This window comes from Camelus ferus, chromosome 23 (assembly GCF_009834535.1).
Source record: "Camelus ferus isolate YT-003-E chromosome 23, BCGSAC_Cfer_1.0, whole genome shotgun sequence".
Lineage (NCBI taxonomy): Eukaryota > Metazoa > Chordata > Mammalia > Artiodactyla > Camelidae > Camelus > Camelus ferus.
The window spans coordinates 9,809,553-9,826,319 of record NC_045718.1 but is presented as its reverse complement, the minus strand read 5'-3'; the positions used below and the strand labels follow the sequence as shown (position 1 = coordinate 9,826,319).

At 42.2% G+C, this 16,767-nt stretch overlaps 1 protein-coding gene across 4 annotated transcripts in view; it reads right to left on the bottom strand.

Annotated features, from left to right (window-relative positions):
- Positions 1 to 16,767, bottom strand: part of CRB1 (crumbs cell polarity complex component 1) — a 130,767-nt gene that overhangs the window by 69,913 nt on the left and 44,087 nt on the right. For all 4 annotated transcript variants that reach the window (XM_032466796.1, XM_032466799.1, XM_032466797.1 and 1 more), the window contains exon 5: positions 11,997 to 12,179. In XM_032466796.1, coding sequence (XP_032322687.1) covers positions 11,997 to 12,179 — 183 coding nt within the window. The remainder of the gene's footprint in view (positions 1 to 11,996; positions 12,180 to 16,767) is intronic.

Genomic DNA, 16,767 nt, shown 5'->3' with positions numbered 1-16,767 from the left:
TTATCTTTATTGGCCTTTTTCTTCCTGTTTGTTAAATCACTGAAGCAAAGTAGCATTTTAAAATATTTTTTAAATCACAAAATGAAATGGTCACATACGGAAGAATATTAAAGAAACATGTTTCCACATCATGAAAAGGTGCACAAAATGAAATCTTCACTCTATTGCTGAATACTGGGGGGACAGTTACAAGAAAGCTTTATAGTCACCATCTTGGCAACATTTTTATGCTGAAATAAAATTGTTAGCTTTAATGAAAAGAGACATAAAAAATCCACTATTTGCAAAACTGACCCAAAGAATGGGATTAGACACAAATTTTCCATCTTATGAAACTTACTCTAACCTTCAATCAAGATGTCACTCTGTAGCCTTAACTTATAATAAACTATTTTATAAACAAAACCAAGATGTCATTCTGTATCCTAAACTTATAATTAAATATTCTATAAATATGGAAACAAAACCCATTCCACTATTCTTTTAATGTGTTTGCTAAAAAAAATCATCTTAAAGGATCTTCTAAATACCATCTTCACCAATAATTAGGAAACAGACTTCCATTATGTATGTTTATTACTGCCTTGATGCTACCTCTAAGACACTGATATTCAGTTTGCTTTTAGACGCATTTTTAGAGTTGGAAAGAATCAAAGAAGTCATTCAGTTCAACCTACCACCCGATGCACGATCTTGTCTTTCCTGTCCACGAACAATTCCAACCCCATAAAACCTTGCTTCTTTGTAAGGATGCTTATGCCGTTCGTAAGATAGCTTTCATTGTTTGAGAGTCATTCCTTTGACTGAACTGAATTTTGTCTCTGTGGCTGTGTACACTGGCTCTAGTTGCTGCCTTCAAAGTCAAGTAGCATATGTTTAATCATTATCTTGATCCAGGTTCTTGACACACAAGTGTGTTTCCTTTACAACAACTTCATTGAGCTATAAGTGTATATAACATGTGCACTTTTCTGCATGTGGGTTATGCTTCCATAAAATGTTTACAGGGAGCAAACACAAAAAGAGGAAGAGGAATCACCATATCTGGATTAGTGTGGTTTTATCAGGAGAAGGTAAACTACAATTTTGGGAGGGAGACTTTTAAAGAAAATCCATGAGGAAGGCTATATATATATTATATATACATGTATATATTTCATATATACACATTATATATGTATATATAAAATATATATTATATAATGTATATAAGGCTCTAATTCAAAAGGATACATGCACCCCAATGTTCACAGCAGCATATATATGGCATTAGCAGCAAAGTGTCTGCAACACTTATGAAATGTTTCATTCAGACCTTCCCTGTCACAGTCAGACTACCTCGAGAGGAGCTGAAAAGGAGATTGAGATTTACATAGCTCATCCCAGGGCCATCAAAAGTGAGTCTAGTCCCTCTTCCGTCAGGAAGGGTTGGCAGAGTTTGGGATTAGTGAATCAGTCATACAATTTTTAATGAATCTAGTAAGAACTATTATAATAGAAAGAGAGAGACGTGTGCAAGAGTAAGAGTGAGAGAAAGAGACTGAGATGTAAACCAGGCTAATCTGAATCTATAAGCAGCTATGATCACTCCGTTTATGGAAGAGGCTGTCTTTTCTCCATTGCATACTCTTGCCTCCTTTGGGCTAATTACCTGTAGGTGCCCAGGTTTATTTCTGGGCCCTCTATTCTGTTCCCTTGACCTATGCGTGTGTTTTTGTGCCAATCTCATACTCTTTTGATGACGGTAGCTTTGTAGTGGGGAACATGGTACCTCCAGCTCTGTGCTACTTCGTAAAAACATCAGAGATCAGCGGGTCGGTCTGAACTCCCTGGCGTGGGTCGCTGCCTGGCTGCAGACTACGCCCTGCTTATCTCAAATAAGACCTGCTGGTGCCCGTGGGATTTAGTCACAGTTTGCTGAGTCCAGGACGCTGGGGAGTGCACTTGAAGTCAATACGGCCAATTGATCTCATCCTGTTACCAAGAGCTCTGCCGATAATACCCTTAACGAAATGCCGCATGAGGGAACCAGGACAGATTTGGTCCCGGTCTCTGCCAGCCAGATTAATCAGGCTGTCTCGTGGAGTGCCATATTCACATGAAAATTTGAGTTCACCCATGAAAGTGTAGGGCCAGGGGGTGGACTAGTGGAGGAGGCCATCCAGCATGGAGCCTGGGCATCCTTGCAGCTCTTGCCAGGAATGCCAGATTGCAAGGCCCTGACTACTCTTTACCCAGGCCATTTCTCAGGGCTGGAGGCAGTAAGCAGCTCCGAGAGGTGAAGTAATGTCTCCCTCAAGGACGAAGAACAGGCTCCACACCGTCTGCTGTAAAAACAGTGAATTCCTCAACTCAGTGTAACCCAGTTGTGCTTCTAGTCCTCACCCGGGCCCACGTGGTGTCAGCCGCACGGGGCTTGGATGCAAGAGAAGTCAGTGTAAGCAAGACGCCCGTGCTGACCGCCCCGTGTGTCTTTTTTTTCTTACTCGAAAGTCTCAAGTCTTCTGCCAACATCCGCGAAGTGGTAACATGCTAAGTTATGAGCTCATAAGTAGGATAAAATCAAATCTCAGATCCAGCAATAGATTTCAGTGGAGGGAAGATGAGGTGGTTCTTCTCTGAGTGAAGTTAGAAACCTGAGCGTCAACTTAGGGTAACAAAGAGGGAGGAGGCAGTAGAAGTTTGAAAGAAGAGAAAACACGAGAAAGTCATCTTGGGAAGTAGAACTCTGAAAGGATTGTTACCTAAGCGCTGAGTCTCCTCAAAACTTGTGGTCATAAATTCAAAGTGATATTCACCAGTGAAGTGTGTGACTTGTGAGTTTTTCTCCAGCAGCACTCAAATGGCTTGTAGGTGTGGAGAAGATGAAGTGTTTGGTTTAATCACACGTGGACTTCTGCCAGGTCAGTACCACAGAGAGAGACGGGATCAGGGGAGCTGAGCTTATAACCGAGGGAATAATTACAGTTTTAGACCACGGACTCTTAGCTGAGACCGAGAGTGAGGCAAGGAGTACGATATTGGTTGGAACAATTGACTCGATGCAATGGAAAAAGTGTTGGAGTGTAAGTGAACTGGGGAGGTAGAGATGATGGTCAGAGAGTAGAATGGTGGAGAGTGAGGTTTCCGGTGAGCTGCTGGTGATAAACCCGCCTAGGCTGTGATCACAGGAGTGGGGAGCAGTTGCTGCATGGCAGTCAGAGCCATTCGGAAATCAGGAGGTCAGATGACTGGCAGATGCTATTTGCAAGGACAGTCCACGTGGGGGTTGAACCCTCCAAGAATGATGAGGGGAGTGAGATGCTGAAATCTTCAGTGACTGAGCAGGGGTGTGGGAGTGGGAAGAGGACCGCAATGAGGCGAGGCAGCGGGCGGCATCATCCAAAGATGCGTACTTCAACGTGAGGTGGGGTTTTGAATGACGAGGGGAACAAACGGAAGTGAAGTGAGGACACTGAGCTTACTTGGGGGACCAGTCACACATGGGATTTGGGAGAAGAATAAAAAAACAACTACCATTTGAGAGGGTCCCAGAAGAAAGTATTCTGAGACTATCGCTAGACTGTCGCTGCAGCACGTGGGTGAGGGAAATGCTTGGAAAAGAGGTTAAGGATGGTGGTGATTGAGTTTATAACACATTTTGAGATCCTTAGCGTATAGTGCGCAGTTCAGAAAAGGGTGGGAAACCGGGTGAAATTCAGCAATGCAGAGAGCACTTGGCATCAGAGCCCAGGGCTTCCTGGGCCTGGATCAAGAGAACCGGGCTGCTGGGACGTCCGTGGGTGACAGGGGTAAACTCACTCAAAGTCATGGTGAGACTGTCCCTGACAGACTTCAGAGGAAGTTATAATCAATTCTGATTTCAACCTTTTTGAGAATTGCTGCTTAAGGAATGCCTAGGGAGAGGTGAAGAGGACCACTAGGGAAGGAAGGGTGCTTTTTACCAAGAGCAGGTACAACAAAGCCTTTTATGGGAAACAGAGATCCAGCTTTTCAGTAAGAGATTTGGTGGAGCTCAGGTTTTGGACTGGGACCTGAGCGGCTCAGGGCGGAAGTAAAGTCCCAGACAAGTGTGTATGCGGAGGTGGTTAGGGAGGGGCATGCGGTGGGGGAGAAAGGTGTTTTTGAAGCGTCTTCTGGGTTAATGTCAGAAGACGGAGTCTCTCCGTGAACAACCAGAGCAGAGGACCTTGGTGAAAGCTATAATCACTGACTAGGTCAGGTCGGGGCACTAATCCTGTGCTGTCTAATGATTAGCACGCTTCAAGAAACTGTTGGGGATTTGGAGCAGCAAGAGACAGAATGGGGTTTCCAGACGGCCATCCTCACAAGCAGCAAACCCACACAGGACCAGGTCATCTGCAGGTTTGCAGTGCAGACTTCTGGAAGCACAGTTCCTAGTATCTTCAACCTCTGCTCTGAACATCCTTTCCAGGGTCTCGCTCTAACGAGCACTGAGCTGCTAGTAGACCCTGACAGCACTTTCGGGTGGCGGTGGCTCCCTCTCTCACACAAAAACAGAATCTCGGTGTGAAAATGTACCGTTCGGGTCCCCCAAGGGCAGACACAGTGCCTGCGGCATGACAGTGTGGATCGCTGACAATTATGAACTTCCCAGGGAAGGACTTGCAATGGTTTTATTCTCTTGCTTTAGAAAACTGCCTTCTTTCCCTAGTGCACATTGGCCAGAATACTTGACTTGGAGAATCGGCATCTGTCTTCTGATTGTTCCTTTGAGAACAAAACAGTGCTGACCCAGGAAAGCGGCCACGGCCCGTGAAGCCACTGCCACCCATCCCTGTCCTAGGGCCTCACAGACACGTCCATCTCCGTATCAGGTCTGCATTCAATCCTCCAAATTATGACTGTTAAATTTCCCTAGTAGATGTAATATCTTTGCAGGCAGCAGGTCATAAGCACGTAATAAACAGGATTTTCAACATCAGCCCACATCTAAGGAGGTGGCACCGCCCCCCTCCCGGCTGCTGCTGAGAGCGCAAGATCCAGAGTGGCGCGGGTGGAACGGTGCCCATACACGCTGCGAAGAGCTCCGTGTACAGGCATGGGTGCTCACAGCGCCGGAGCAAAGGTGAATGAACTGGGTGAATCCCTTGAAAATATTAATAAACATTTTATTAAGTAAATAAGGATGGAAGCAAAGTTGGATCTTTCAAGCTTACAGCTTTATGCGTGTATCAAATATCCGTTCAAGTTATTTAGGACCTGTACTCTCCAACTGGACACTGCAAGTCAGGAGAAAGTGCATCTCTAAGAGCCGTGAGCCTAAAACATAAACTCAGCAGGTGGACCAATTCCACAGAAGATTTCTCTGTAGGCAGGAGATACGGACTGTCCCATATGCTGGCTCCATTGCTTCACGGACCTTCCAATGTCCCATGCTTGGTCATATACGGCTATTTTAGTTGGATCGAGGTAAAATGACAGAATTTAACTTCTAAGGAAAAGTGAACACTTCATTTTTAGCAACATTGTGCTGGAGGCAGATGCATGTGAGACACCCCGTGTGCAGTCACTCTGCCAGGTGGCTCTCATCAGGGTGTTTATTGTTAAGAACCCCGCTATTTCTGCCTGGGGTTTGAAGCCAGGACTTCACAGGCTCCCCTGCTGCACGGCTCAGTTCTTCCCATACAGAGAGCAGATGGGTGAAGCAGAATAAAATCCTAGCCTCAGAGGCAGTAAGGAAGCGTTCCAGAGACCAGCGATGGTGTGGCTCTTCATTGGAGTAAATACTAATTGGAGCTGGTGAGTGAAAGTTAGAGCTGAAAATTGGACTTGGCTTAGGAGCAGCTGGGAATCTTGTTAAAGGTATTATCGCCACCACATTTCATAAACAGAAACAAAATGTTCACATTCAAAACATAAGTCAATTGTTTCCAATTTAGCTCTGTTGGTTAGAACATGATGGATGGTCGGGGGTGGGGGCAGTACACAGGTCATGAGATCCTTTCTTAATTTTTAGAAGTAACATGATCATTTGTATTAAAAAATGCTGACTTCCCAAGTCGTTTGGATTCTTACAATTGCCACTAAATTCTACCTGGCGTACATAGCAGAAATAGGCCCTCCTTACTGACTTCTCTGACTATCTTTTTACGGCTTTGCTGTGGCAGTTTTGTCTTGTGTTTTTGTGCATCTTTTTCCTCACTCTCCTTCACTTTCCTCTGGGAAGAGACCATGTGTTTTCATCATTATATCCCTAGAACTGAGCCCAGTGCCCCAAAGTGAAAAGTCAAAACATAACAGAGAGAAGCAGCCAACATTCCTCCTAGCAGCGGTCAAGGACGGTCGCGCAAAACAAAGATAACTGACATCTCTGGAATGGACTGAACGGTGTTATTCAAATACAGGCCTCCTGCAATTATAGGCTTATTTAGCGTACCACTAAAATCGTGTGAACGTGTGGGTTTAAGTAAACGCACAGACCTCTGAATCAAGTGTTCATGTACCTCTTTCAAGCTGAGCAGCCACAGGCACAAAGTGGTTATGACAGTTATGTGAGGATATTTTTGCCAAAGATTATTTTTAATGATTTTGAGATAATTAGAGAATAATAACCATTATTGTATCTAGACCCAGGAGTTTCTAAGTTTCAATTCGGCTCATTAAAATACCTAAATGGATCTTCAGATTTTTGCTCAGTTATCTCATTGGATGAGACTTTTGGTTTCTCTGGGCTTAGCTTGCTTTACTTGCTGAATGTCCCAGAAGACAACCTGGATAAAAGGCTAGTGTCCCTTTGGCGGGGCTTGGTTCCTCTCACTAGGATCCTCTGCCTCCTTATTACCATGTTTCAGCCATTTCTCATTTTCCATGGCTTTAAGCTCTCTTCATTTCTATCTCCCTGAGTACTGTCTTCTGGGACTCTCAGTTAATTTCTACTCTGGTGTATTTCACTTTTACACTGTAAAAAGCTAAAAAGTTACACTAAATATGTAACCATAACCATTTTCAATACGGAAAGTAACTGTACATGTAGGGAAGAGTCATAAATACATCCTTAATTATAATTTAAAAGCTGGAATAGCTTGTAGCTATATTCAACAACTCTAATGGTTTCCTTGAATAGAGCTGTCACAAATGTATTATACACAATACATTTTTATCATGATGGAAATTGTATTTTAATCTGATAAGTGACAGAACGGCAAATATGTATAACTTGCAAAAAGTAAACCATGTCATTTATATCATCAGCAGAGATGGGTGGGACCCCAGAGAAACCACACAGACCAAATAACCCCGCCGGAACCCTGATCATTGGACCTACACGGCCCACAAAAGCAGGCCAGGACCTCTTTGACAAAACTAAAGGGTGATTGCCTGCAAAAATGAAAAAAATTCAAACAAGACTCAGAGTTTTCTAACATAATATCCAAAATGTCCCAGATACAGTTGAAAATCACCCATCATACCAAGAATCAGGAAAACCAAAACTCAAGTGAGAAAAGAAAATGAACCGACATCATCAACTCAGTCTGAGCTGAATCAGATGTTGGAATTATCTGATAAGGATTTAAAGTGAACATTATGAAGAATAAATAAGCAATTACAAATTCTCTTGAGATAAAAGGAAAACTAGAAAATATCAGCAAAGAATTAGATATAAAAAATTGAAATTATAAAACTGGAAAATGAAATAGGAGAAATATAACCAATTCCCTGGATGGACTCAGTAGTGGAGAGGAAATGAAAGAGAATAAAGTTAATGAATTTGGGGTCAGATCAACAGAATTTACCCATTCTAAACAAAATAGAGGGAAAAAAATGAACAGAGACTCAGGAACCTGTGGGAAAATAGCAAAATACCCACAGCTTATATTTTTGGAGTTGCAGATGCAGGAAAAGATAGTGAGGCTGAAAGAGACATAAGTACACAGACGTGAAAAGCTGAGTGAATTCCAAATAGGACAAGCCCAAATAAACTGACACCAAGACCCATCATAAATAAAATTCTGAAAACTAAAGACAAAGTTGAAGGTATCATCACTACATTTTTTTTTCTCTGCAAGAAGCCAGAGAAAGGATGTATTCATTACCTATAGAGAAATACAAATTTCAAAGACAGCAGATTTCTCATTTGAGACCATGGAGTGAAGAAGGAAGTAATGCAGAATTTTTCAAGTGCTGAAAAAAAAAAAAAAAAAAAAGGACTGTCAACCATGAATTTTATATTCAGCAAACTAACTTTCAGGAACAAATGGGCAATTAAGTCTTTCTCAGATTAAAAAAAAAAGTAGAAGAATTGACACTAGCATCCTACTCTTAAAGAAATTGTAAAGGAAGCTCTTTATACAGAAAGGAAATGGTAAAATAAGAACTGAGGCAAAAGGAAGGAAGAAAGAACAACGGAGAGGATGCAGAGGACAGGTAAATAAAATAGATCACCTTTCTCTTCATGAATTTTCTAAATCGTATGTAGTGATTAAAGTAAGAATTATAATACCATCAGATCCCTAAGACAATAATAGTTCAAAATGCAAAAAAAAAAAAAAAAAATAAAGGAAACTAAATGGAAATGGAGTTATTCCACTTCACTTAAAATGGTAAACTGTTAATACCAACAGGCTGTGATGAGTTGTGTGTTTATATTATAATACCCAGAACAACCGCTATGAAAACTGCACAATACAGTATATCCAAAAATACTATAAAGTCAAGATAAAATCCTTTAAAAAATGGACAAGTAAACCCACAGGAAGGCAAGAAAAGAGAAACAAAGAAAACAGAAAAAAAAAATTAAATGACACAGTTCAGCCCTAAAATATCAGCCCTAACATATCACTTAAAGGCAAATGGTTGAAATATATCAATTAAAAGGCAGAGATTGACAGAATGGTAAAAAATCAAAGCATGACTCAATAATATGCTTTTTACATTGCCATTTACAAGAAACTCACTTCAAATTCAATGACAAGTGGGTTGATAGCAGAAGAATGGACAAAGGCATACCATACAAACAATTTTGTAAAAGGGAGCAGCATGATCATCTATGTAGAAAATCTGAAAGAACTCACAAAAAAATCTCCTGGAAATAATAAATGATTATAACAAGGTTGCAGAGTACAAGGTTAATATACAAAAATCAATTGCTTTCCTACCTAACAGCAATGACCAAGTGGAATTTGAAATTAACAACATGATACCATTTACACTAGCACCCCAAAAATGAAATACTTAGATATAAATCTAACAAAATATGTATAAGATCTATATGAGGAAAACTACAAAACTCTGATGAAAGATACCAAAGAACTAAATAAATGGAGAGATATCCCATGTTCATGGATAGGAAGACTCAATATTGCCAAGATGTTAGTTTTCCTCAAATTTGTGTATAGAGTCAATGAAATTCCAACCCAAATCCCAGCAGGTTGTTATATAGACATCAACAAGCTGATCCTAACGTTTACATGGAGAGGCAACAGACCCAGAATAGCCACCAAAATATTGAAGGAGAAGAACACCGTTGGAGGATGGACACTACCCAACTTCAAGATTTCAAGACAGTATGGTATAGACAAAAGGACAGACAAATAGGGAAACAGAACAGAATAGAGAGCCCAGAAATAGACTCTTGTAAATACAGTCAACTGGTCATTGACAAAGAAGTAAAGGCAATATAATGGATCAAAGGTGTTCTTTTCAGTAAATGGTGGTGGAACAACTGGATAGTCACAAGCAGGAAAATGAATCTAGACACAGACCTTACCCCTTCACAAAGATTAACTGGATCACAGACCTAAATATAAAATGCAAAACTACAAAACGCCTAGAAGATCACATGGGAGAAAACCTCGGTAAACTTGGATGAGTTGACTTTTTAGATGCAGCACTGAAGGCATGACCCATGACTCCATGAAAATTAAACACTTCTGCTTTGCCAAAGAAAACATCGAAAGAATGAGAAGGCAACATGGATAACTGTCCATGGACAGTTTTCTTTTCATTTTAGGTATACCACAAAACTAGATTTCTCAGTCTCTGCCACAGCTGAATGTGGTTGTATGACTAAGTTTGAATAATGGTACGCACGCAGAAGACACAGTCACCACTTTTAGGGCTTGGTCCACAGAAACCTGCTAGAGGCCATGCTCCATTTTCTTTCCTCCTCCAGTGGGTTGCTGCAAAAGAGTGTGGTAAACTTGGAAACCACATTCTGAAGATGGAAAAAAAAAGAGAGGAGCCCGTGACCTCAGATCATCACTTGAGGGACAACTGATGATGAGAACCCATTTTTGGAATTCACATGAGTGGAAAATAAACAGTTTCCTTAAGTCATAGAGACTTGGGGCAGCCAGGACTTCTTTCTTGTCTGCTCTTCAGAAATCAAGGCCAACACACTCTCCGGGAACATTTCATTGCCTCTCCTGTTTGGATCCACAGATTCATTGGTCAAGCACGTTCTTGTATCTGATGGGGCAATATTAGCAATGGCCCTGACTTTGATAGATTCTCCTCTTTATTATTCTAAACCAAATCAAAAACAAATTTATAACGCCCTTGCCTTGTTTCAAAAAGGATTTAAAGTACCTGGCAAAAATAATACACTATACCAGGATCAAACAATTCAGAAAAAAGAAAGAAAGAAAGAAAAGGCAACTGCAAGAAACAGAAACAGGAAATTTTAATAATCCCAGGTGTGGGGTAAAAAAAATAAATACATTCCAGAAAAACCTATATGACTGTAGAAGCCACTTTACCTATAAGATTTCTAGCATCTTACATTGTTGGGAAATGTGATGTATCGCAAGGTTTATTTCATGCTTTTTTGCATTTATCAAAATTTATTTGCATGCCTTTTATTAAAGGTAGAAGCTAGAAGCTACTCAGGAAAAATAATACTTATCCTGATATTGACACTGGGGGGGGGGGGCTTTTCTCCCATGCATGTTGGTAGAGGGGACAGTGAATAAGGAAATCTTCTCAGCAACCTTACAGCAAACACTGCAGTGAATCAAAGGTCATTACACTTAAAAACTGAAACATTAAGAGAAAGGGAAGGAGAGGGGACAGAGTATGCAGTTCAGTGGTAGAGCACATGCTTAACATGCACAAGGTCCTGGGTTCGATCCCCAGCACCTCGTTAAAGATAAATAAACAAATAAACCTAATTACTTCCCCCCCAAAAATAAAAAATTAAAAAAAATTTTTTTAAATCTTTTAAAAAATAGAAAGGGAAGACTAAGTGTCAGTAAGCCCCTCTCCTTTTTTTTCTTATTCCTTATTTGTTTTCTCAGAAATCCCCCAAAACAACAGAAATATTTTCCTCGGGTATCACTGAATCTACTGAGAAGGGACTTATACAGAAATCTAGACTGTAATTCGTCTTCTCAGTGGTATCTCTGCACTTGTAGGTAAGTTGCTTCTCATTACCAAATACAGAACCATCTCCAAACTTTTGAAAATTTCGAGCAGTGGGAGCAGACACAACACAATTGTTTACTGGAAAACATACATGCAAATCTCCTCTGGGTTTTAGAGTAAAAATGCTGCAGAAAAAGCTAGAGTCGCTGAAATGGGACACACGGAAAAACGTTAGCCAGAGAACAGAGGAAGATGACTCCTTGAGACTAGATGACTGTTCTCAGGGTGAGTATAAATAAGGATGACTTTTTTTAAAAGCAAATTTGAATAACATAAAATTTAACATTATGACATTAACATAAAAAGTCCCAACATTTTCTCTTCATAAGCTGAGGAATCTGAGCTGGCGTCCAGTTCCCAGCACAACGTATACAAATATTCCCCCTTCATCACCTCTGCTCTGCCTACCTCTGATGCCTTCCCCCTGGTTTGAGGAATGAGGACACGTGAAATGAGGTATTTTTCAGGCTCACCAGGAGGACCCTTTGCACCACCGCGCAGAGTTCAGCGCCCACAGCCCCTCCTGCTGCGGCCCCGTTTTGGTGAAGGCAGCATCTGCCATGGAACGCCAGAAGCGCAAGGCCCCTCCCCGTCCCGGGCCGCGGCCTCACCTGTGAGTCCCGGCGGACAGACGCAGGCGTAGCCGGAGGCCTGGGGGCGGCTGGAGGGAGAAGGCCGCCGCGCGCTGCGCCCGCGCGCGCTCTCCGAGGACAGCGCCACGCACTGCCCGCCCGACTGGCAGGGGTGGCTGCTGCATCCGTCCACGTCGGTCTCACACTGGGCACCCGTGTATCCTGCGGGGGACAGGTGCAGAGAAGCTTCTCAGCCGCTGAGCGCGTGCCGGGAGGAGGCCAGCCACCGCGCTGGCTCCGACCAACAGGACGATGGGCGCCGCTCGAGGAGCTGGGGAGGGCGGTCTGGTAAGGGAGGCGCCCATGAACTTCAGACATAATAGACTGGGAGTCACCGGTGTCATGTCCACCAATGCTTTTAATAAAGATTATATGCAAAATTAATAAACAAGGTCCTACTGTCTAGTACAGGGAACTCTATTCAATATCCCATAATAACCTCTCACGAAAAAGAATATATATATACATGTATAACCGAGTCACTATGCTGTGCACCAGAAGCCCACACAACATCATAAATTAACTATACTTCAATTTGAAAACAAAAAAAGATTGGATGAATAAGGTTTGAAATAAAATGGAACTTCTGGATAACCTTGATTTAACCTGGACATTTTAACTAAATATTCCAACTCCTCAAATATTCCAATTGTTTGCATTTTAAGCAAGAAAAAAAGATACATTTTTCCAGAAAATAGCTGTAAAGTAAGCTGTATCCACACAATCCACCTTAAATTCTGCTTTTAAAACTCAGAATAAAGGTAAATGACAATTTCCTAGCACTCAGAGAGGCAGAATAAAAAATTACTTTGTATTTGAATGGATTCAGCTGGGTCATTTGATCAGGGAGAAGAATAAAAATAATAAAACATGGATGATTTCCTACTTCATAAAACACTTAAATATTAAATACAAAAAAAATCCATACCAGAACGATTTCTTGGTTTGATATACATATCCATCTCTTAAATAGATCCATGTAGATATTTGTTGTGTGTATATTAACATAACTGGAACTGTACCGCACACATTCCTCTACAACTTGCTTTTTTCACTTCCTTGCACAATCTATCCATGTTCATAACAGATCTAACTCATAACTTTAAATTAGCGCTAAGTATTCCATAACACGGATGTGCCCAATTTGACCATTTCCATTCCCTTAGTGAGTTTATACACCTTTTTGCTATTAGAAACAATGTTGCAGTGAATATTATTATATACACGTGCTCGTGCAAACGTCTAACCCTGGGGTCTATGCCTAGGAGTGGGGACTTGGGGTTATAGGTTATGGATTTTTTTATTTTAATAGATGCTGGCGCACCTCTAGGGCAATTGTACAATGCACATGCTGACCAGTGCTGGAAGAGTGTGTAGGAGGCCCCAGACCTCTGCTAATATTTGCTACCACCAAATAAATGTGTTTGACGGTTAGATTAAAGAAATCATACCTCATTGTTGTTCTGGTTTACATTTTCCCCAGTTACTACTGAATTCAGTATTTCAAAAATTATTTTATCGTTTCATATCTTCTTTCTATTTGTCCACTAGGTTGTTTTCCTCATTGACTTGGAGCATTTCTGTGCCCTGCTGAGTGCTCGTCCAAAAGTGTGAATTCAATAAGACGCTAATGTAGCACTCGGGAGTGTGACCAGGGCACCATCAGCTGTGCTGTGAGATGGTGAGGGAGATGCGTGAAGTCCTTAAATGAACACAGTGTGACTTTGATACAAGTGACTTCACTCTCAACCAGGGATTTTGTCATGTCACTTAACTGCTGAGAAATACGTTTTTAAAATAAAATTTACAATCCTAAATTGTAAAACTTATAAATCAAATCATGGAATTTCTTAAGTTTAAAACTATTCAATGGCTTCACTTTTCACATAAAAGAGAATTCAGAATCCTTAACCTAAATGGCCCCTTATTATCTGCCCATTCCCACCTCTACTAGGATATTTTCCACCCCAGGGCCTTTGCAACGTCCCTCTCCTACAACACCCCCTCCCAGACCATGCTTGGGTAACTCTGCTTGTCAGACTTGTGTGACTTTCTCAACATGTCTTTGCCTCGTGGACAGATCTGAACAGCATCCTTTTGTCTTCTCTCACATACCCAATTCTTTTCCTTCATTGCTTTACAATGATTTTTCTTGCAAACTTTATTTTTATGGTTGTATTTTTAAATTTATTTATTTATATAGATGTCTTCCTCAACAGATTGAAAACTCCACAAATGCAGGGACTCTGTTTTTTTTTATTCTCCACTCCAGGACTGGGCAACGCCTGAGTGGCAGACCTCCAATCAACGCCTGACTGAGAGTCAGACAGTTCTAACCAACAACTCAGATTATAATCCTAGTTTAGCAAATAAACCAGAGAACTGATGAACTCTTACAAGCAGATGATGAGACTCTGATGTGACAGCTCATTTTGTAATGTTAATAAAAATCTGGGTGGAGTCCTACATCAAACTGTAACCGCCACATAAATTCTGTTGCTTAGCAATACAATATCTTTGTCACATTCGACCCCTGGGGTCTTTCTTACCCATCCGAAGAAGGAACTTAGAGCTGAAAAAGGAAACTAAAAGCACATGTCAGATCAAGATCCCACATCCCTCTGGAGTGACCCTGCCCGTCTCCCACAACTCAGTCTCTTAAGCCTGAATGTCTACTTTTAAAGAGCTTTTACTTCATACTTGAGGATCTGCAAATATTCACTAAATAATGGTTTTTGCAACATGTTTTTATAAACTGGTATCTGTTGTGCTACAGTTGGCTGACTAAAGAAAGTTCTGACCATTTTTCATTTTCTTCTCATTCTAAGTTGCAAGACTCACACACAGGCCAGGTTAGGAGGTAATTTAGAACCTTCATAAATTCTTCTCCGCTCTCCAGCTCACACGTCATCTTATTCCTGTTCTGAACGTTAGGAAGTTTCTGATTTATGGCCTCACCAGTCCCGTCCCCACCACGAGGTCCTGCAGGGATTTTGTTTACTGTTCCTTTAACCGTGTATATAAATAGATTCCTTCAGTCAAGGCTACATTCAATAGTTTTAACAAGTTTTTCTATAGAACCCTGTACAAAGGAAACAATATGATGCTGAATCAAGACCCCAGGGTTTTTAAATTATGTTGTTTTTTTTTTTTTTTAAAAATTCCAATCTTCCCTGGGTAACAGGAAATCTTTCAAGATAAGCATTTAAGGTGACTGACACTTCTTGTGATTAATTACTTCTGAAATGAGGACCCCAGGCAACTGGAGCAGTGAATTCGTGCCATCGTGGGGTTCCGTGGCAGTGGTCCTGTGACCAAAGGAGTGGTCTCCTTTCCTTGGATGGAGGGTAGCTGGTCATATTAAGTCTTCTCTAACTTTATATATAACTTCATATGTAACTGTGGGGGTTGGTACAAAGGCACTCTGTGTTTCCTCTCTAGGCAAAATCCTCATCCATCATCACCCAGGAGAGAAACTCCCAAGTAGCACTGTCCTAAATCTGTGCCCGTTTCTCCATCCCCGTTCATTTCCACCCCCAGGGGCTCTCCTGGCCATTCACGCCCTCGTCTCCACCCTCACCACCTGCGTCTTGTCCCTGTGTGAACCGCTGCAGGGCTCTCCCACTGGATCCTCTGCCATGAGCCCCTCCTCTCAATCGTCCTGCACTAAAGGGCCAGGAAGCTCGCTTTAAATTAACAGGTCAGACTGTGTTACTTCCTGGCACCCGAGTCTGCAGGGCAGACAAGCAGCGGGCGAGCTGGCTTCAGTCTCCTCTTGCTCCCAGCCCCGTCTCTCCACCGTTAGCTGTACGTCGTCCGGCACTTTTGAACAATCAAGTGCTCTTCTCCACGTCCGCCTGCTGCCCTCTCTTTCTCCCCTCCCTCTTCTGCCCCTTCCGCTCTTCTCTCCTTAAGTAAGCAATGAGCTACCATTGTGCTGGCCATGGGTCTAGAATGGTCAATCTCCTAGTCTGCAGACATCTAGTGGACATTTCTGGAGGGCTTGCTGGGGCGCAGGCTGAGCTGGGAGCTCCTTCCGTATTGCTGGACTCAGCTCCACAGCAGCACTTTTGGCGGGGGTGGATATCATTCCATCATCTCTGCTTTATCAGTCCATAAGGAAGCCGAGGCGCAGGGCGGTAACGAGGCCAGCCACCCGCTGGCGAGCAGCTTTCTGGGATGTGCTTAGAGGTCTTCCAAGTTTCTGAGCTGCTGCCTCTTTGCTCAAGCCGTCCCAGAACTTCTCCCCTTACTCCCATCCACAGAATGTACTAGGGCTTTCTACTGTGCTTGAAACTGTACTGTACACAGTTTTTTCACACTATATCCCTCCTAGAATTTAAGTTCCTTGGAAGAAGGCGCCACAGCTTTTTGATCCCCAGGGCCCTGGTGTATCTATAGTTTGTGCTGAAATCCGTGTCGCTTGAATGAATGGAACACACCCTGGTCTTTTTCAGACAGCTCTTCTCAACTGCCTGACTCCCTCCCAGACCCTCTGAGAACAAAGGTCTCTTATGCCCAGTTTCCACCTCCTGGTGCAGAACTCGGTATTACTAACCAGGGTGCCCCCCCTCCCCTTACGTGCGAGTACCTGTTACCTGCCAGGCTCTATTTTAATGATTTTACTCCTCACAACAGTACTCTCAGTGGTTTCTCTACCCTTTGCTGGCAGATGAGGAATTCCAGAATCAAGAAGTTCCTCAGCTGGCAAATGGTGGACTTGTCCTGCTCCCAGACTGTGCACCCAGCC